The 23,039-nt window shown below is 38.5% G+C and overlaps 1 protein-coding gene across 1 annotated transcript; it reads right to left on the bottom strand.

Annotated features, from left to right (window-relative positions):
* Positions 1–1,758: 1,758 nt before the first annotated feature.
* Positions 1,759–21,103, bottom strand: LOC122559668 (leucine-rich single-pass membrane protein 1). Its single transcript, XM_043709523.2, has 5 exons — positions 20,949–21,103; positions 16,085–16,217; positions 13,517–13,606; positions 9,557–9,694; positions 1,759–5,274 (listed from the first exon to the last, which is right to left on the bottom strand). The coding sequence occupies exons 2-5, from the start codon at positions 16,215–16,217 to the stop codon at positions 5,108–5,110; spliced, it is 528 nt and encodes a 175-aa protein (XP_043565458.2). The 5' UTR covers positions 20,949–21,103; the 3' UTR covers positions 1,759–5,107.
* Between the last annotated feature and the right edge of the window lie 1,936 nt (positions 21,104–23,039).

Raw genomic sequence — 23,039 nt, forward strand, 5'->3', positions numbered from 1 at the left:
TGGGGGAGGGGATGAAGGTGATAGGTCGGGGGCAGGGGGAGGGTGGAGTGGATAGGTGGAAAAGAAGATAGGCAGGTAGGACAAGTCATGGGGACAGTGCTGAGCTGAAAGTTTGGAACTGCGGTGAGGTGGGGAAGGGGAAATGAGGAAACTGTTGAAGTCCACATTGATGCCCTGGGGTTGAAGTGTTCCGAGGCGGAAGATGAGGCGTTCTTCCTCCAGGCATCTGGTGGTGAGGGAGTGGCGGTGAAGGAGGCCCAGGACCTCCATGTCCTCGGCAGAGTGGGAAGGAGGTTGAAATGTTAAGCCACGGGGCGGTTTGGTTGATTGGTGTTGGTGTCCCAGAGATGTTCCCTAAAGCGCTCTGCTAGGAGGCGTCCAGTCTCCCCAATGTAGAGGAGACCGCATCGGGAGCAATGGATACAATAAATGATATTGGTGGATGTGCAGGTAAAACTTTGATGGATGTGAAAGGCACTGTCCCCATGACTTGTCCTACCTGCCTATCTTCTTTTCCACCTATCCACTCCACCCTCCCCCCGCCCCCGACCTATCACCTTCATCCCCTCCCCCACTCACCTATTTTACTCTATTCTCCTTTCTCCCCACCCCCACCCTCCTCTCACTTATCTCTCCATGCTTCAGGCTCTCTGCCTATATTCCTGATGAAGGGCTTTTGCCCGAAACATCAATTTTACTGCTCCTCGGATGCTGCCTGAACTGCTGTGCTCTTCCAGCACGACTAATCCAGAATCTGGTTTCCAGCATCTGCAGTCATTGTTTTTACCTTATAGTCAAATAATGGCCATTCTTACATCTCAAGCTGAAAGAACACATTTGAAATCAGACAGAACAACGATTTAATCAGCGATAACAGAGGCTATCTCTCATTGCTGTTGCACGCACTATCTGCTTCTGTGGAGTACCCTCGGGTTGCATGATTCCCCATGAAGTACAGAGTGTTCCTGAATCTGTGGAAATTGTTCTGATCCATGCAGATCATTTCCATTTTGTTCAAGCAAATTTTGTCTCTCAACTTACTGATACATCTTGTTGAAACATTCCTCAACTTGTTGATTAGCTTGGATTTCTTAATTTGCTGTCTATGGCTGTCTTACTGGTGAGCTGGATAGTTTTACATTGAGCTCTACGTGTCTGTAAACACCATCAGTTTTGCTGCACTGAAACTACTTCCTACTTCTGCACATCATCTGGAACTGATCTGCAGATTTACAGACATAGCATTCTTTTTGTTGGGGCTGGGCAACACTTCTGCTTGTGTGGCATTATTGTTTTACAATGCCGATATTGAGACTCAAGGTCAAGTAAACCATTTGATGTCTATCCGATCCACTGTAAATTTCACACTTGCCTTTTGTGCTGGCCTGTTACATGTGTTTGTAAAGTGTTTAAGTGGATAGGTTCTGTTATAAAGTGGATAGGTTCTGTTGTCTCGTAGGGTGAGGTTGTCCCACTCTTATCAGGATTTGTTTCAGAGTCTCACTGATTTCTGCTGCCAGCACAATTTGAATGGCATTTTCTAATGTAATAAATCTGACAGGCTCATCATGAATTCCAACAATTCCGTCTCATACAAATTCTGGTTTCAAAACTCCATTGTCACAATTTTTCATTAATCTGCAGAGGTCATTAATGAAATTAACGAATCCCCTGGATGCTGAACTCTTCAAATAAATCCTTGCTCTTTCAAGGAGTCTGTTTTCTCTCAGACTAAAGATTACCAAAAGCTGTTTGACTTTCTTCAAAGGTATCTGTGCCTTCTTTTACATTTTGGTAACTTATAGCATCATCCATAGTAAGTCTGCCTGAATAAAACAGTGAATTTACTTATTCAGGTTGAGACTTAGTATTTAATTTTGAAGCAATTCTGTATCTGAAGAACTGTTTTTATTGAAGACGCCCAATTGAGTGTACAAGATATCCAATCCTGTTTGATCCATCTCTGATATTATATCTTGACGGCAATATTATTTATTCAACCAGTTCTGCTCAATGCATTGTTTGTTCTTATTACTTAAAAACTATTTTGATCCATAGAGTATCAATGCTGTTTATTACATTTTCCTCAAAGGTATAATGATTTTTAATGAGTAAATGATGGATTTAAAACTTTAAGCTTGCATTAAATAAGTAATATTTTATTTCTCATCTTAAAGAATCTTTGAACTTTCACATGCTATACCAGCAATATTTTCTTTGCAAGTGTTTAAATGCTATTATGGAAAAATTGAAGTTTTATATCCTAATAAAGTTTTAAAATCCATGTTATGACAAGCTGCCTGTCTCAACTGTACCTCCTCATACTATCCTCATACTCCTTAATTCCTTTAGCACCCAAAATTTATTTCCCTTAGTTGTGGAGCATTTTTAAGTCAGCTCATCCCTCTGCTGTACAAAATCCTCTGAATGAAAACAAAATCGCCTTGTGAAAGTTACGTTGCTCAAGGCGTAGACTTGCATAGTTTGCCCACTGGTAGCATTGCATTGAATAATATTTTAAACAAAGTTTAAGATTATTTCTATATTTATATTGGTTAAATCTAGCTCAATCCCACCATCACTTCATCAGCCTCTCCATGGTGTCTTTCAACATCTTCAATATTTACTTTGATTCCTTTTTTCACTGTCCCACTAAAGAACAACATACATTTCTTTGCTTTTTAACCTGTTTTACTATTTTCAAAATATTTTTTTCTCCGCTCTGCGCTACGGAAACTGTCTACACTGAAGGAAAGGCATAAATGAAGTTGTTGTAATTTTATTCCGGCAAATTGTTTTCCAAGATGGTGAATCGTCATTTCCCGTTTCGGGTCCACTAACCCTTCCTCAGCACTTCAGTTCTGAGGAAGCGACACTGGACCTGAAACAGTTACTCTGTTTTCTCCCCACAGATGCTGCCAGACCTGCTGAGCTTTTCCAGCAATTTCTGCTTTTGTTTCTGATTTCCAGCATCTACAGTTCTCTGTTTTTAGTCATTATTTCCTGATGGCTTTGGGAAATATATAGAGATTAGTACTCTTAGAAGTTATTTTGGTGGCCCTTCATAAATTATAAAGGACTGTTGGATAAAATGTGAAACTGTGACCAACTGCCTCCTCAAATGAACATAAAAGATCCTTCAGCACTAGTTGAAGATAAGGGGATTCCATTGCAGTGCTAGACTCCAATCAACATAAAATGTTGAATCTAGTAATTTATTTCATTGCTATTTGTTTATGTTACCTGTGTTTATGCACAAATTGGCAGTTATGACTCCACTACAACCATAATTATGTCTCAAAATTAGTTGCAATATGCTTTAGAATATCCTGAGGTCACAGATGGCTTCATGAAAACCCAAGCCTTCTCTCCAAAACAGGTTCCAACTATTGACACAGTCCAAGTCAAAAATATGGAGAAAAATATTTGATCAACTAATGCTTACTAATTAATTCATTTATTATTGAAGCTTCTACCTCAGAAGAGGTTGCCAGAGGCTAACCACACTTAATTCAGTTTATGCATTATAGATTGAGTTTATATTGCCATAGGAACTGCATTCAGCTTTTACGTTTGCTTAATTTAAATTGTCTAACCAATTAGTTCTTGTACCTTTTAATAATGCAGTTTTCAGATTATTAATTTTTAATTACATTGCCTTTAGTTCTTGTCTCAGCTAATTAAAATTCACCAATTATATCCATCGCTTTAAATATTGACATGTCAATTTTAATCCTTTTATGCAAATTTGTCACATTATCTTTCCAGGTTCATTGATTGTTACAGCTACATATCTCTTCAATATTTGTTTCAATTTCATGAAAAAAACAAAATCATGAAAAATTAACTCGTAGTGTTTGACATCTAGTCCCATAATATGTGGTCAACTCTTAATGGTTTAACAAGCCATTCACTTGTAAAAGAATGAGCATTAACTTACAAAGCTTTCAAATTGTGCTTGCCCTTTGAGCCAGCTCTAGCATTCAGCAAGTTGGCAGTCACCTTGAACAGCAGAATTTGGAGCAGCAAAAAACTGAATGAACTATTCATGAAACTACACAAGTAAACAAACAGGCAGCAGTAGTGGGAATGAAAGTTCTAGCTGTACTGATATACATGCTCATGCACCGACACACATATCAATTTCCATGTATTTACATTGCATGCCTTCCTAAAATTTCATGCCATATTCCTCATTCTGTTAATGCTGTATTTCCCATGGCTAGAACCACCTAACCTGCACATCTCAGGACACTATGGACAATTTAGCATGGCCAATCTACCTAACCTGCACATCTTTGGAGTGTGGGAGGAAACCAGAGCACCCGGAGGAAACCCACGCAGACACGGGGAGAACGTGCAAACTCCACATAGACGGTTGCCCAAGTTGCCCAGTTGTTAAAAGTTCTCCAGAATGAATTTAACCCATTGAATATGTCATAGCACACTCTTGGACTCAGTCTTTGCAGATTAGCATATTTCACTTTGATTAGTAAAGAAGCAAAAATTCTAGTTGATACTCTCATCAAAGGATAGAATTTAGTTAGCGTATTAATTCCTATTTCTGAACAGGAATTTGAAGATACTTGTTTTTGAAACAAATCAAACAGTTTGGTTGCTATTAGTTTCATATAGAACACTTTAATACCAAAGTTCATTCATAGATTGATACTTGCATTGGGAAGTAAATGAGAGATTGTTTAGAATTAAACAGACTCCTGTAAAAAGGAATTAACTGCCATGCAGCATTGTGACTTAATTCCTTTTGGATTTCTTGTTCTGTAATTCAAATCAGTTTATTCTGCTGGGTCAGGTGACTGTAGTCAGTCAATGGCTGATTCAGTTTAATTAGCTGGAACATTTGCAATGGATCACATTTATAATTGCATTCACTGCGAAGGGTTTGTTATTCTTTAATGTTTCTTGAAGGAATCCATGTGACTGGGCTTAGGCATTCTTCCAGCACCACAGTTGACAATACAATAGACATAGTTTGAAGAAGATTATGTAAACTGAGGCATCATGTTGGATGTTTTAGTTTTCATTGGAGTCTTTAAAACCTGCAGACTTTATAAGTCATTGATGCCTTTCAATTACATTCTTCTCATCATGGGCTTTGTATGTTAGAGATGGGAGATATTCCAGCTACGTTACTATCATTTAGCTCGTTTGAAACATTGAAATGGTTCATCATGAGAATCTTGATGTCTTTAATATTTCTCTCTTCTGAGGTCACTCTTGTTGAAATGTAATTAAGCTGATTCTCCATTCTTACTGGATAAACAAGAATATATGTTTGTTATTAAGTGTTTTCCAACTATGTGTCAATTTTACATTGCTTTAAAGACACAAAATCCAATCAGTTCCACAAAATGAGCACATTACTGCGTATAATTCTCAGTTAAAGGTTAGGTTTTTGAATAACACTTTATAATAAAGCTATACTTAGCAGAATTGACATCGCAAACTAAAACTAGGGGGATCGCATTTAAGTGTCCAGCTCTGAAATGAATACAAAGGCCTCAACCTTGAAGTAAAGTACAAATCCATGTCAGTGTATTTGGCAGAGCCACCCAAAGTCCTACCCAATTTAGTAATGCACCCAACTACTGTGCAGACTAGGTATAAGCTTTCTGCATGACTAACTTGGTTAATCTTTGTACCTGTAAAGTGGACGCAACTAGGTTAAAACTATCGATAATTATCTGAGAAATTTTGAAATGATATAGAACCATTCAGACACTGATGTAGCACCTTCAACTGATTGTACCCAATTACAGTTTCTTCTCAATTTACATAATTCCAACAAACAGATTTTGTGACAGTGAATACATCTATAATTAATCCACTTACGTTGTCATTATGCTACCACCCCAAATAAAGAGCACCTTTCATACAATAAAACATCCCAAGCAGTCCAATTTCACTTCAGACAATTTACCAGTCAGAGAGATCGAATTGATCGCCAGGGAACCATGGTTCAAGTGGGGACCAAGGACCAATGGTTAGGAGGGAAATAAACTGCTCACCCAGCATTGGATGTTGGACATACAGTATGATGGTTTAGAGAGAGGGCATTGGGCAAGAGAGGTGGAGGTGGGTATTAGCAAATGATGTTGCCACAGTGTGACATGTAGCTGAGGATCAGGAACGGACCAATAATAGCTCCTTGAGGGATATGAGAGATAACAGTGTAGGAACAGAAAGAGAAGTAATTACAGCTGACTCCCTTCTAGGATTGAAAAACATCAGATTAGAATCAGGTGCTGCAGTCCCAGCTAGCCAGATATCAGTGGAAAAGCGGGGGGTGTGGGGGTGGTGGAGCACTCTTGTAGTGCAGTGGTAATATTCCTAACCCTGGGTGAGGGGCCCAGGTTCAAGCCCCACCTGCTCCAGAGGTGTGTCATAACATCTTGCAACAGGTTGGTTAGCAAAATAGGTAAAAAAAAAATTAAAAATCAGTGGAGAAGCATTAACATTGAATTCCATGATCAGCTGTGCCAAAGACTGCAGGTAAGATGAGGAAGAAAAATAGCTTGCAGTTGGTGGTGTCCCTAAGTCTGAGACAAACCCATCTGTGTTCAAATCCATCTCCTCTGGAGGTATGTAATAACATCTCTGAACAGGATGAGTAGAAAATATCTACATAGGATGTCATTTATCACCTTGGTAACTGCCATTTTGTTACTTTGAACTGAATGGATTCAGACATGACATTCCAAGAAAGACAGCCCAAATTTGAGAGACAAAAATCTTGGTAAGAATGGTGTTTTAGAAGTGGACAGGTAGTTTGTGTGATGAAGGGGTCAAAGGTTAGTTTTTTGATGAGAGATGTGATGACAACAGATTTGAAGGAGAAGGTAATAGTACCTGAGGAAAGAGAATCATTAGCATATTAGCAAACATGGGAATCAGGAAAGGAAATTGTACAGTCAGCAGCTTAGTAAGAATGGGGCCGAGAAAGCAAAAGATGGATCTAATCAACGGAGAGCACATGAGGGGATTTTGGAGAAAAACTAATGACATTTATGAATTCAGGGTCAAAGTAGGGAGAACCTTAGATTTAATCAGTATCAACAAGTTACAAAAGAGAAGGGAAACAATCAAGGTAGCTGATCAAATGGACTCAGTCTTTGTAACGAAAAACTCCATCAGCTAAAATAAAAAACAGAGAATGCTGGAGAAACACAGCAGGTCTGGCAGCATCTGTGGAGAAAGAAACACGGTTAACATTTCAAATCCAATAACTCTTGAGAGTCAGCACTGATTTGCTCAGCTTATCAGAGACGGAAGAATGTGGTGATTTCATCTGAGGATTACCATGTCTCAGGGAGGGGCAGAGGTTGAGAGGGAGTGTCCTTCATGGTAAGGAGCCCACACTGTTGGCATTACAAACCAGTCATCCAGCCAACTGAGCTAACTGACTCCTTTTGTATAGGGACTTTCATAAGGTATTTGACAAAGTGCATTTTGTAGATGATGGAAAAATCAAGTACAATTGGGGAAAAGGGCAATAAAAACATGAATGCAAAAACAGAAACAGAGTTTCACGGTGATTTTTTGAATTATAATAAAATATGCAGTTGTGCTCCCCAACATTAAGGGCTAAGACCACTGTTGCTTTGGATGAGCTGAGATGGACTTACCAAATGTTGAAATTGGATGAGGAGATGAAACTAGGAAGTGTAGTAAACAGCAAGAAGGATTGCTGTGGATCAGAATTTAATGTAACTAACAGAAGGCCCATCATCCACAGTGAAAGCTGATGGCACCCCTTTCAACCCAATCTCTCCGTGAAGCAAGATTTATTAATCAGCAGCAGGGCCCATGCACTGAGGCTCCTGGATCCTCTGAGGCACACAAGATTGCTGTATTTGATCACTGAAGATGGTGGGGAGGAGGGTTGATCATAAGGGGAGAAGCATTTTCCTGCAGTCCCTCTTTCCCAGGTCCCTTGATTAGACAGCAAGAGTACTCCAGGATAGCAGAAGTCCACAGACAAACCCAACAAGATTTGTTGCATGTCTGGCCCAGATGGAAAGTTGAATAATAGCAAGACTAAAATGAGATCCTTAGGAGGTCCTTTAGTGGTCAATTCAGGGCCTCAATTGATCTCTAAACATGAAGACCACCTGTTAATCTTTCTGCCCCACAGTTAATCACAGAGAAAGTCAGCAGACAGCACTATTTTTTAATGTTTAGAACTAGAGATGTGTGTTTGAAATGCACTGACTGATAGAAGTAGTGGCTATCTTTTCAGTAGCAATCTTCAAAAGGGAATTGGGATAAATCTGATGAAAAATACAGAGATATTGGCAAGAATGTGGACTGGGAATAATTGGAATTATCTTCAAAAGACCTAACACAGACTCGGTGGACTGAATGATCAACTCATTTTGAGTAAGTCACATTGACCAGAAAAGCTAACTTTGTTTCTCTTTCCACAGACGCTGCCAGAGCTGCTGAGACTCTCCAGCATCTTCTGTTTCTGTTTCAAATTCCATCTGAACTGGATTAAAATGTATTGGTTAACATGGGTTGGGCAAAAGACTAGGCCAAAAAGATTGCTCAGGTAAGAAGCAAAGAGTCAGAGAAAGACATATTGGAGTGAAAGGCACGATTCTCATATAAACATCAAGAAAACTTGCAGAAAGTCACATTTAGTTATTACCATAACAATTGTCTGTCAATTTGTTCACTCACAGAAATGTGAAAGTGATATCTGATCTAGTACAGATAGATCAGAAATCTGTTTCCACTGCCAGGTATATAGGTTCCCAGAAAGAGTTTCCAACAGAATCTTAGAATACAACCACAGAATCCTAAAGTGCAGGGAGAGGCCATTCGGCCCACCAAGTCTGTGCTGACCTTTTGAAGAATATCAGAACATCCGTGGACACTACAGAACAATTGAGCATGGCCAAACCACCTAACCTGTACATCTTTGTACTGTGGTGCACTCGGAGGAAACCCACACAAACACAGGGAGAATGTGCAAACTTCACACAGACAGTCGCTGGAATCAAACCCAGGTCCCTGGCGCTGTGAGGCAGCAGTGCTAAACACTGAGCAACCATGCTGTCCCAAAGTATTAATTTATTCAATAAAACCTATTTCAAATTTTAAAAAGAAAAATTACGTGTTGCTCAGTGACCCAGTTGCTCTGTCTGCCTTGGGCGAGAGCCATCAGAAGCAGCCAATTACTACTTCTTGCTCTGGGAGTGGTGAGATTGTAGGAGCCATTTTAAGGTAACAGGAATGGAGCAATACCACTCTGAAATTATTGAGGAAGAACAGCTGGCTCTCTTCCAACCAACACCACTTCCCAAAGATCCATGGAATAGGCAGTTCAGCTCATTCAGTGACCTAAACCAGGGTTCCATGATGGGGGAGTCTCAGCAGAATAGAGTGGGTGACATGAATGATTCATCTTAGTGTTAGGCTGGTGGCCCAGACAAGGAAGTACCTTTTGATTCCCTGAAGCAGCTTAATAAACCAACCAATCCCACTGAACTTGAAAGGGATTTACAGCGAATCTAAAATTTGTAATACTCACCAATAAAAAAGATAGCAAGCGCAGCAAGTGCAAAGCTGACCAGAAGAAGTATGATTACAGTAGCAAGCAGTAACATTTTCTTCAAATGCCGAAAGCAAGACGGAGGATCAGTTTTTGTAGAATTAACTGTTGTTGGACCTGGGAGAAACAAGATAACATCATACCAAAATTAAAATATTAACTGGGAAATTATAACATTATTGCAAAATTGTTTCCATTTTGAACACCTCCCCCACCACTTAAAAATTGTGTTTTTTTTCCTTTATTCCAAGGGGTTGAATGGTTGATGGGGAAAGCAAAAACCTATAAATATATAATTGTTTATTTTGCTCAGCAACCATTTAGCAGGACAGTAGCCTGGAAGCTTTATTATCCCTTTCAACATAAGAAAGGACCTGGTCTACCCTTCCCTTTATCAGCTATTCAACATCAGGAGATAAGGCATGTAGACTAATTGATTATGACCTTGTATCTTTGCCCATCTTTGCATTATGCCAAGGTATGATGACCAGTGTAGCCATTAATTAAAAAAGGTTTTTAACTCTGCAGGGTTTATTATATGCCAGAAATGTCAGTCAATGACTAGTTATGTCAAATTTTTCATATTTTGTTAGTTTAAGTAACTAAGTTAAAAGTTAAGGAATCTGCTTTTTCTACTATGGAAGTTTTTGGTGTGTAAAATGGCAATATTGGACCAACTGTTATTTAACAGGCTGCCTGTTCACATCACCATGGATTTTCTCTTTCAGTGGAACAAGCTGGAATATAGTCAAGAAGATAAAACTATGTCGATTAGGTTTAACATATTAGAGTATCGACTTAAATGGAAAAAAGACTGTAGAAAGCTGTAGCAGAGGAATTTGGGAGTATTCGTGCATAAATCCCAAAAGCTAACAAACAAGTTCAGCTGGTAATTGTGAAAACAAATGGAATTTTGGGCTTTATTTCAAATGGAACAAAATAAACATAGGGAGGTCTTGCTAAAACTTGGAATTCAAGGGAGAGTGGCAAATCTGATCCAATGTTGACTTAAAAGCATGAAACAATGATTGATGAGTATTTTTGTGACTGGAGGTTTATAGGGCTCAGCACTGAGTCCCTTGCTTTGTGTTTTTATAGTCTATATTAATAATTCACAATCAAATCCTAGAGTTACAATAAAGAGTTTTTACAGATTATTTTAAAATTGGCCATTTGGTTGGCAATAGGGATGAAAATTTTAGATTACAGGAAGACATGAATGGTTTGGTCAGGCTGGTATATGGAAGTCAAACTGGAGAAGTCTGAGCTCATACATTTTGTGCAGTGAAGCAAGGCAATGAAATCCACAATAAATAGAGAATATTGGGTAGTGGAGGAACAAACAACACTGGAGTGGATGCCCACAAATCTTTGCATGATAAGGTGGTTAAGATGATATTTTGGCATGTCTGACTTTATCAGATAAGATAGAGAATATAAGAATAGCGAGGTTAGGCTAGAACTGTAAACAACCCCAACTAAACTACAGCATGAGTAATGTATACAATTCTGGTCTGTATTACAGGAAACGTGGAAGAAGGCACAGAGGAGATTTTTGAGAACGTTGCAAAAATTGTAAAGTTTGGATAGGCTGGGGTTATTTCCCTTGAAACGGGGAGGTGATGGTTGAGTAATTGGGTGCATAACGATACGAGAAGCCTTGATAGAGCAAATCCATTTACCTTAACGGAAAGATCAAAAAGCAAGGAGCAAAGATTTAACACAAGTGGTTGTAGGATAAGAGAAAAAATGTTTTCATGCAAAGGCTGGTTGGAATCTCAAATTCAGTGCCTGAAAGAGTCATAGAGTCAGAAACTCTGGTCATATTTAAAAAGCACTCAGACCAGTCATGCTGGTCATGCCCAGTCATAGCAGGGCTATGAACCAAGTGCAGGAAGATGGGATTCAGCTGGTTAGCTATTTATCAACCAGCACAAAAATGACAGCCAGAATAGATGTTTTTGTTCATTTCTACGAATTCTATGATTCTAAATTTAACCTGTATCATTGAACTTGTGTTTGGTTGCTTTACAACATTCGATATTCCCATAGTTTCTGTAAAACCAAAAGCTTTAAGTTTCTTTGGATATTTAACCATCTGTGTACACATGTATCCTTTCAACTCCAGTGCATTTCTTAACCAAATATTTGTCCAGTTCTTTTTCAAACAGGTAATCAGATTTAACATAGATAATAGCAGTTTGAGAGAGAAACATATTTTTCTAGCTTGAGTTCAGCCATTACTGCTTTTCAATGTTGAAATTGGAGAGTAAATAATCAAATAACAGAATTGATTTCAAAATTTTAAGATCCTGAATTCTGCTCTTCCCAACCTTTAAAGAAGGCAAAACTGAGGAATGCAGATGCTGGAAACCAGAGTTTAGATCAGAGTGGTGCTGGAAATGCACAGCAGGTCAGGCAGCATCCGAGGAGCAGGAAAATCAACGTTTTAGGCAAAAGCCCTTTATCAGGAATAGAGACAGGAAGCCTCCAGGGTGGAGAGATCCCAACCTTTAAAGAAGTCTCGTGCAGAAAAGGACACTGGGAGATGGCGCTGGCATATTCGAGGTGAAGGATTACCTTTGAGGTGTTTTTTTTCAAATGGTGAAGGAAAGCAGAAGATTGAAATACTTATTGAGGGAAGAATTGCAAGCAAATAAAATGGATTTAAATATTGGGATTTTTCTTATTATTATCAGTTTATAGGGTGCGGGTGTCGCTGGCTAAGATAACATTTACTGTCCATTACTAATTGCCCTGGAGATGGTGACAGTGAGCTGCCTTCTTAAATTGCTGCAGTCCTTGGGTGTAGAAACATCCATGATGATGGTCAGAAAACATTGCCAGAATTTTGAGCCAGTGATTTTACACTGCTAGCAGGGGCTCTTACCTGCAAGAAACCAAACTCAGTCAGCACGTCTGGGATTTTGCAACCATTCAATAGGCTGAAAGTCATGGCAATGCATACCTGCATTCCAATTTGTGCTTAATCTGTTAAGTTTCCTCTTCTGCAAAATCAGCCCAATAGATTACATTTACTGTCAGAGAGCTGACTCCCAAGTGAATACAGAATGCACGATATGGTAGACTATTGTGGTACTTCACCAAATTTATTATTAATTTCTTTTCATTTGTATATTAAAGGCATGCTTGGCTTTACCTGGAATTCATTTTTTAAATATATTCTACGTGCAAGTAAACTCTGGTTATTTGTTAGTCGAAATCTATTATTCTCAGCTACATTTAAAATGAATATAAGCCTTACAATAAATATTTAAAAGTTGCAGTGGTTTGATAAAACAGTTTCACTATTACAGCTACAGAATGAAGCTCTTGAGTTGAAGGATTAGGCATGCTGTTGAGAACTTTAAAAATAGGTCTGCATTACTCCCAGCCTGTCAACTACTTGTTTGAAGAGTGCTTTAGGGCTGGGTATATAATGGAAAATACATTATTTCATCTTGATATTCTTTCAACATTGTCCAGCAATAAGTAGAAGCAAATAGAGAGGATAAGTGTTACACATAAAATGTTAAAAAAATATTCTTGGTCCTCATAGCTAATAGACAATACAGATACCGTACATTACCAGTAATCTAAAGAACAACCCACAAGTGTATTGTTTTAAATGACAGATTTTGAATTATCTGTACAATAAAGTGAACATCCTAACTCTATTTCACGACCGTACTGAATGATTTTAGCTGCTTGCATGATACCATTAAGACCATTTTGTTTGATGAATTACACTGTTAATGATACACCACTGAAGGCAACTCTGATAATATATACTTGTTTTATGTTAGTGTATTTGATCATTTGCTTAGGAAATTACCTCACCCCTTCTGGATCACCAACACATCAATAACCTGTCTACAGAAATTGCAGCATTTTAACATTTATCTCTGATTGCCCATTCAGAATTTCTGTGCCTCATACCAACTTCAGGCTCGTTTTTCTCATTATTTTTCAACAATTCCTTCGTGGGTGCTTCAGTTTCATCAGCAACACTTCCACATTCTGCTGACTCTAGGAGAGATTTAAAGAGAATTAACTTGGCACACATTCTGCATGTTTAAAATGACAATGCCACTGAACCACTTCAATAATTTCCAGCAAACTATTGTATGAAGGCTCAGTAAAAGGAAAATGCTAATGATTTCATTTTTGTCCTTTCCCTGATGTGCTTTTATGCATTACAGATGTTGGATAAATTAACATCTTACACATTGTTAGTGCCTTTGTAGCAGTGTTTTTTAAAAAAAATGTATATGATACAAGGACAATTGTAGCAAGGACATATGTTACATGGTAGTTGGTAGTATCAAAGAAAGATGTTAGAAATTGTAGAATTGTACTAGCTGAGACTTTTAAAATTGATTTTATTTATTTGTCAGATAATGTTACTAAGCGGTAAGGCCACCTTAGTGGATGAAAGCCTCGGAACATAATGCCATCATTGAAAGTATCGTTAGACAGGAAAATTAAAGTACTTTTAAGCAAGTTACAGGTTCTTTGGAATAATAGTGGCAGTACACTAGGGATATTGAGTAGGTAAGTAGAAATCAGAATTAACGTGTCAGGGTCCTGTTGATCCTTCCTCAGACCAATACACGGCAAAACATTAATTCTGATTTCTCTCCACAAATGCTGCCAGATCACCTGAGCTTTTCCAACAATTTCTGTTTTCGTTTCAGATTTACAGCATCCACAATTCTTTTGGTTTTTATTAAATATTTCCTGTGATTGTCTGGGAATGGTAGTTGTTCTGTGAGGGATAACATCAGGTTCTAGAGAAGAACAGAGATGAAATACAAGGATTACCTTTAACTACATGTACTGGAGTATACCACATACTAAACAAAATGATTACACTTTCTTTATCAGTTACAGGACAATGCCACTATATCATTAGCTCAATCAAGATTAACATGAGATGGCTATTTGACCAGCAGGATCATTTTTACATTTATACTTTTCTTCTGTCTCTTTCTCCCATGTTTTCCTAAAGTTAGCAAATCTTATTGTTACATGATTGCACAAGTATCAGTCGTCCTCAGTTCCATGCCTGCATGGCCAGCATTTATATGAACCCAAAAAACAGGGGGAAGCAGTGACACAGAGACTGGTAATCTGGAGGTCCCTGGTTAATTTTCTCGGGACACGGGTTTGAATCACAGAATTGCAGATGGTCAAGTCAAAAAGAGCTTATCTAATGGTACCCCGGAAACCAATGTCAATTATTGCAAAAATTCAACTAGTTTTCTAATGTATTTTAGAGAAGAAAAATCTGCCATCTTCACCTAATCTGATCAACATATGCCTCCAGACTCACAGCAAGGTAGCTGACTCTTAATTCTCCTTTGAAATGACCCAGGAAGCCATTCAGTGTAAGGGCAATTAGGAATGGGAATTAAATGCTAGCCTTGCTGGTGATTCCCATATCCCATGAATGAATAAAAACAAAAAATGAATGTTGACGATATTAGATGGCACAATGACATGGTGGTTTACACTGCTGCCTCACAGCACCAGGGACCCAGGTTGGAATGCAGCCTTGAGCGATTCTGTATAGAGTTTGCACATTCCCTCTGTGTCTTTATGGATTTTTTCCATGTGCTCTGGTTTCCTCCCACAGTTCAAAGATGTGCAGGTTAGGTGGATTGGCCATCCTAAATTGCCCATAGTGTCCAGTGACATAGAGGCTAGCTATATTAGCCATGATAAATGTAGGTTCTGAGCTACGTCTGCATAGGATGCTCTTCAGACTTGATAGGCTTAATGGCTTTTTCCACACTTTAGTGATTCTTTGATTCTAATCACTCTGATTTTAGCCTCACTTCATATCTTCATATGCACACTTCCTAGATAGGCTGGGAACAGTGTCCTATTTCATTTCAATACCAGTTTTTGTAACTTTACCATTGCCTTGATTGAATGAAACTAATTCAATAGGGACCAGTCAAAACATTTTTAAGTTCCATTAATTAACATTATAATTCAGTATAATTACCCTACAGCTTCAATAGTGCAAAATGAACACTTGAAAATAGATTACATAATAATGTAAGAATTCCAAACTTGATCAAAAAGACTTGCTTTTAGATAACACCTTTTGCGATTATAGGATCTGAAAGCATTTGACAGCCAATTTAATTAATGCACTCCAAAGTTCGACAAAGAGCAATTTGATACACAACTAGATAATCTGTTGAATGATTTAATTGAAAGGAAACTGAGGAGAACTTTCCTGTTTTTCTTAGGAAAATGTCACATGAACTCTTTCTTCCATTTAAAGGGCAACTGGGGGCCTTTGTTTAATATCTTCCGACAGGCAGCACCTCCGACATGTCAGCACTCCTTCAGTACTGCACTGGAGAGTCAGACTAAATTTTGTGCTCAAGTTCTGGATTGCAATTTGAAATGATAACATTCTGACTCAGAAGTGCAAGTGTTCCCCAATCGATTGAAAATATTATTAAAATATGATTTTGCAGTAATACGTACTTGACGTTGGGTCACAGGGGTCTTCACAGGTATTTGCCCTGTGCAAATTGTTTATCGAATCAACCACATAGAGTTTGCTTTCACCATCCAAGTCAAAAAGTGTAAAATCCTTGATACCGTTCTGCATTTTCATCTAACAGAAAAGAAAATTATGTAGCAAACTAAAATATAAATCTGCAACAGCTTATCTGTGATACAAAGAATACAAATTCACAAGGAGTTTAATTTCAGACAAATAGGGCATCCAAATCTCTTAAAGATTAAAACCATGTGTAATACATATATAAACAGATTAATAATCTTGAATTGTAAAGTACAAATGATGGTTTGGTGTTTTTTACATTACAATTCAAGATTACTAATCTTAATAATTTGTATAAAGAGATTAATATGTATTAATTCCCATTCAGTATTCCATCAAAACTAAATAAAAGAGAAGGAAATCAAGGTAGAGAATATTTTCATTAAATGTAGCCTAGCCCTATTCAAATAATGTCAAATCTTTGTATTAAACCCCTCATTAGCATTCGTATTTTTCAACCCAGATCCACTACTTTGTAAGGCTGCACAATTCTCAATGGCTGGCTCTATTCAGGATCTCTCAAAAGGTATTAAAGCCAGGAAAAGATAGTACTTACATTCTATAGGTTTACAAGTAAATGAAAGTTTTAGTGCATCTTCATTATAAAAGAAGATGAAGAAAATTTGTAGAAGGACAAAACCTTCAAACCCCCGTATACTGTTGGGTGATGACATTCTTTCTTAATAGCATTATGGTTGCACATACCTTAATTTTATAATTTCTCCTCTATTCCATGCTATCACAAACTCCATATCACTATATAAAACTTTGGATTTCTATCTTACCTGCAGCTCTGACATTGAAATTAGGGGAGATTTTCCATTCAGGTGTTTATGACAAGATGTCTTGGAACTGCAAGTTTGCAGCTTTGATTTCTCTACATTTAAATGGAATGAGTTGAAAGTTGGGACTGAGACAAAAAAACTGCAGATGCTGGAATCCAAGGTTGACAGGCAGTAGGCTGGAAGAACACAGCAAGCCAGGCAGCAGCAGGAGGTGGAGAAGTCAATGTTTCGAGTGTAACACTTCTTCAGGACTAAGAAAGTTGGGACTGAGCAGGCTTGCAACTTCCTATCTAACAGTCTTTGTGAAGTTTATTTTACTTTTGTCTACATACACTTTGTTCTGGAATCAAACCTCATTCATTCTTAAAACCATGGATCAATAATATGAGATTCCTCAGTAATAGGCAATTAGCTCTGGTATCCCATTCTTTGAGATTCTTCAGAACATAGGCTAAGCTAACATCTGACAATAGGTTTAAACTAAGGTTACTTGATCAATTTTTAAAAAATGATCCAATTCATGCTATTGCCGTTTCTGAACATTGATATTTCTATAACACCGCCTTGTTGCGACCTGCAGAGCTTCCCTTGCTTTATTTACAATTCATTCATATATTGTCATGAGACACGTTGGCAATCAATTAATGCTAAATTCCTTGTTACAAAGCTCAAATCAGTATATTTCAATGCCTTTTTTTTCTAAATCATTCTTGGCAAAGAGAATACCTCAGGAATTTACTGCCCATCCTTAAAAACCTCTCAAGAATGCAGAACTGAACTGCTGCAGTTCAACGTACTGTAGGCTTGATACAATTAGCTTGTTACATCAACTATTACACTTTGAAGCTAAGTCTCACGGTCTGGAATCATAAGTAAGCCAAGCTAATCCAGGCCAGATCAGAATGGCAGATTTCCTCCCCTAAAAGACATGAGTGAACCAAACAAGTTTTAAAAGTGATGAATTGTTTTTATATTACAGATTTATTAACTAATTGATGTATGAATTCCCTAGCCACTAGGATTTGAGTTAATGTCTCTGGAATGTGGGTGCAGGGGGCTGACCAGCAATTACCAACATGTTACCATTCCCTTACAAGGCCCCTGTTAATATCATCAAAGCTCAATACTTAGACCCTATTCTGACAATGGCACAAAAATAACATTGAAGCATAAAGCTCTTCGCTTTCTAAAGTGGTTCCTGAAGACGTGATAATTTCATGAAAACATGACAGCTCTTCTTTATGAAAACTAATCATTTTAACTGTAAGGTTATTATAAAATTGCCAAGTAAATCAAGCTTTGTTTTTAAAAAAGCAGATGTCTGCAATGAACCAATCCCATTGCTATTAAGCTAGCTCCTAGAAAATACAATTCAGAAATGGATGATAGAATCACTTATTTTATCTATCCTAAATCCTGTGGTCTTAATATTCCACCCCTTTTCACCCTACTTCAGCTGAAATCCTGGCAAGACTTCACATTGTGAACTTTTGCCTAACAAACCCAACCCCATCCATTTAGTGGCTAACTAACCATTAAGCTGGCCAAATCTGGCCAATTACCACTCCATCAATTGACTCTCAATCATCAGGGAAGTGATGGAAGGTGTCATCAACAGTGCTATCAGGCATCACTTGCTCAATGATAACCTGCTCAGTGACACCCAGTTTGGAGTCTGCCATGACCACTCAGCTCCTGACCTTATTATAGCCTTGGTTTAAAACCTGGATAAAAGAGGTGAGATGAGATTGACAGCTCTCGACATCAAGGAGGCCTAGCAAAACTGGAATCAATGGGTATCGGGGGTAAACTCTTTGGAGTCATACCTGGCACATAGGAAAATGGTTGTGCTTGTTGGAGGTCAACCATCTCAGCTCCTGGATATCTCTGCAGGAGTTCCTCAGGGTAGTGCCCTAGGCCCAAGCATCTTCAGCTGCTTTATCAATAACCTTCCCTCCATCATAAGATCAGAAGTGGCGATATTCACCAATGATTGCACAATGATCAGTATCATTTGCTACTCCTCGGATACTGAAGCAGTCCATGTTCAAATGCAAAAGATCTGACAATATCCAGGGTTTGGCTGACAAGTGACAAGTAATATTTGTGCCACACAACTGCCAGGAAATGACCACTTCCAGTAAGAGACAATCTAACCACTGCTTCTTGACATTCAGTACTATTACCATCACTGAATCCCTGGCTATCAAACATCCTGGGAGTTACCATTGATAAGACTCACCACATAAACACGGTGGTTACAAACGCAGGTCAGAGGCTAGGAATACTACAACAAGTAACTCACCTCCTGACTCCCCAATGCCTATCCACCATCAACAAGGCACAAGTTAGGAGTGTGATGGAATACTCCCTATTTGCATGGATGGGTACAGATTCAGCAATACTCAAGCAGCTTGATACTATCCAAAACAAAGGAACCCTCGTGACTGGCACCACATCCACAAGCATGCACTCCCACCACCACCAATGCTCTGTGGTAACAGTATGTACTATCTACAAGATGCACTGCAGAAATTCACCAAAAATCCTCAGACAGCACCTTCCAAACCCATGACAGCTTCCATTTAGAAGGACAAGTGCAGCAGATACATGGAAACCTGCAAGTTCCCTTCCAAGTGACTCACCATCCTGACTTGAAAATATACTGTGATTCCTTTAGTCACTTGGTCAAAACTCTGGAATGTCCTACCAAACGGCATTGTGGGTCAACCTACAGATCTTGACTGCAGTGGCTCAAGAAAGCAGCTCACTACCATCTTCTTGATGGCAATTAGGGATGAGCGATAACTGCTGGCTGGCCAGCGATGCCCAGGTCCACGAAAAGTGCCTTCAAGTTGGTTTTCTGACCAACAGGAAGTCTCAGCACAGGGAGCAACATGCAAATCAGAAACCATCATGTCTTTATTGGGAGCAATGGCTTCTGTTGGTACTGCACTGGAACTGGCACAAAGGCATTGTTGTGCTGAAACCAGTACTAAACGTAAGTCTGGAGATTTTTTGCCTTGTCCAGGCTGGTAGGCTCCAGAAAATGCAGTGAGGGGCCTGGGGCAAAGGAGCCAAACATGTAGGAAGGTATTGGTTCTCTGACAAGCCCACTGACTCCCCCTATCCCCTACCAAATATTCATCGCCAACCTGCACAGTAAAAGCCTACCAGTGTAGCATGATCCAGCCTCTAAGTAACACTTAAGGCGCCTCAAATGGCTCATGGCCTGGCAGGCTCCCTGACAACTCCACGCCGCTGGTAAAATTGTGGTGGACACTGATCCAGGTCGATAAGCATGGATAAAGTACTGTGGCATTTACTTCCCCCTTCCTGTCCGCACAAACTGCCAGCCTGCTGTCATTGTCAGATTAGATCAACTAATTATATAAAATAGTTTGTTTTACTATCCCCATGTTACATGGCTTGAGGAAATTATTGTTATTCCAATATTTTCAATTGACCATTAGAAGCTGCACTGTTTGTGTTCTGATGTAATTCGAGCTGAGTTGACAGCTCCTTTTCTCATTTCATTATTGCACTTCTATTATGGGTCCAGATAATTTGAGTGTGCAAATCTCACACCAGTGAAATTTTAAATTAACCAATAACAAAAGTCTAACTTTATAATTACATATCTACTTGGATTTTTCAAGGAAAACAGTAAATATAGACGTATGGAGTCTTTGGAGACTCAAGTTTGGGTAAATTGATAAGAACATCTTAATTATATTAAACAAATACATTTTACTGTTCAAATTTAATAACAATTACAGAATCACTCTCCAAATCTGTGTGCGTCAGGACTTAGGTGCATCTTAAACATTTATTTCACTAATCAACTGTTAGAGAAATTTGATATTAAATTGGAAATTGATGAACAGAAGTTTCAGGTTGCTGTCTAGTGTCCATTTGATATAATGTTAAAAACTCAGCGACTTAAGTATAGCAATCACTACTTACACCACTTTCTCCAAAAATAAATTCAACTTACCAGGCTTCCTTTGGAATCAAATTCTGTGAAGCATAAATTGAATCAATGGGTTGTCAGCATTCACCAAGAAAATTACAAAATTGAGGTGATCTTTTAATATAAACAGCGTACTGCTTGAAATTCTCTTTACTGAAACAGAACTGCTGCAGATCAGCTGTGTGATTCCAGCAAACTACACTCAACAATCTAAATATAGATGTTCCCACATCAAGTACTCGGGTTTCTAAATTTTAAAATATCGAACCAACATGGGAATATCCATGGAGAATCATTTTTACAATATAGCTCTGTATAATTTCTCATTAAAAAGTTTTTAAGTTAAACTTTGGATTCTACTTAAAATTGAAAGTTCAAGACATGACGATGAAATATTTGTTTCCATGTATGGTCACAGCTGCAGGGAAACTATGAATTGCATTCTTACAAGAAGGGAATGGTGGTCTTTTAAGCTGGCTTGCTGGTTCTGAAGGAATGCACAGATGGACCTTCAACCTGAAATAACAAAGATCTCCCTGGGGTCGAATATGGTTGCATGGCAGGCTAATGATTGAAAATGCGTTTAAGCAGAGTCAAACAAATTAATCCCAGAAATAAACAAATTGAAACTAATCGCCTTTTTTATACAAAAGTACTGTAGTCAAAGTGGTGCTACAATGACCTTGCAAAATAATCAGTGAGCTCTTTAGATGGACTCAATTTGATTTGAGTATGTTAGAAAAAACGTGCAATATCATCAAGATATCTCAGTGCTTAAAATGTTCCTTGTGAAGGTCAATGAGGAGTCAAAGTGAACTGGTTCTAAAACATTAATGTTCAGGGAGCAATCACAAGTTGTTTGTGAGAATGCTATTAACAGAGATTTGTATCTAAATCAAGTGAGCCAAAGACATTTCAGATCCAATTTTCACAGTGGGCAGCACGGTGGTTAGCACTGCTGCCTCACAACGCCAGAGACCCGGGTTCAATTCCCGACTCAGGCGACTGTGTGGAGTTTGCACATTCTCCCCGTGTCTGCGTGCGTTTCCTCCAGGTGCTCTGGTTTCCTCCCACAATCCAAAAATGTGCAGGTTACGTGAATTGACCATGCTAAATTGTCCGTAGTATTAAATGTAGGAGTATGGGTCTGGGTGGTATACGGGTCGGTGTGGACTTGTTGGGCCGAAGGGCCTGTTTCCACACTGTAAGTAATCTAATCTAAAAAAAATCTGAGTCTTGCAGGAATTATAAGTTGGTGAACGAAGCTCCTGGTCTCTTCTTGCTCCACTTGTCATCACCTTTACATTTAAGACGTTCAAAAGATGAGTAAGTAAAGATATCTGTCTGCAATGTGAAACTAGGAAACAGCACTGTGAGGTGATGATTGTGCAAACATTAGTTGTGGGGTGAGATTGTTTTCAGTATTAGTGTGAAGACAGTGAGTATACTTAGAACAGGAAAATGGTGCTGCAGTGTTTTTTTTGGTTGAAAGGAGTAAACTATTATAATTTGTGGGTAGGGACAGAGACAGGAGCATTGGTAGTTGTTGTTAAAAGACAGGAGAGGTGAGGAACTATAATCAATTTCAATTGTGAAATAATTGAACCCTTTCCGACTATATAGCCAAGTCTTGCTATTGTTGCAACTAACTAAGCTCCCCTTAACTCACTCTGCCCAATCTGCTGGGTAATTACATGATGATCCTGCTATTAGAGGCATGCCACATCTTTTTCCTGACTTCCAAAGAGGGACACGAAAATTGCACATCAAACTTGTCCCAAACTTATAGAGCAGACAAAATTCTGTCTAGGCTGCCGTTAAATTTGAAAACCAGAAATTTAATTTCACTTTAAGGCATGCATCCAGACTTTAAAACACTCCTCAGATGATCCACTTAAAAACTGGACTGCAAAAATATAGAAACTGCCTGTTTTCTGATATGATTACATGAGATTACAACAGTCAGATTAAAAGAGGGTCTAGATATTACAATCACTGGTCCCACTCTGGCATTATCACAAGGGTTTGTTGGTTTTCCTGGCTACCCCATGTTAAAACCAAGACTTAGGATTCAGCAGCAATTAAATAACTTTCAATTTTGCATTGGGCAGATGG

The sequence above is a fragment of the Chiloscyllium plagiosum genome, unplaced genomic scaffold (assembly GCF_037043375.1).
Source record: "Chiloscyllium plagiosum isolate Xiang-an unplaced genomic scaffold, Cpla_swu_hap1 HiC_scaffold_19, whole genome shotgun sequence".
Classification (NCBI taxonomy): domain Eukaryota; kingdom Metazoa; phylum Chordata; class Chondrichthyes; order Orectolobiformes; family Hemiscylliidae; genus Chiloscyllium; species Chiloscyllium plagiosum.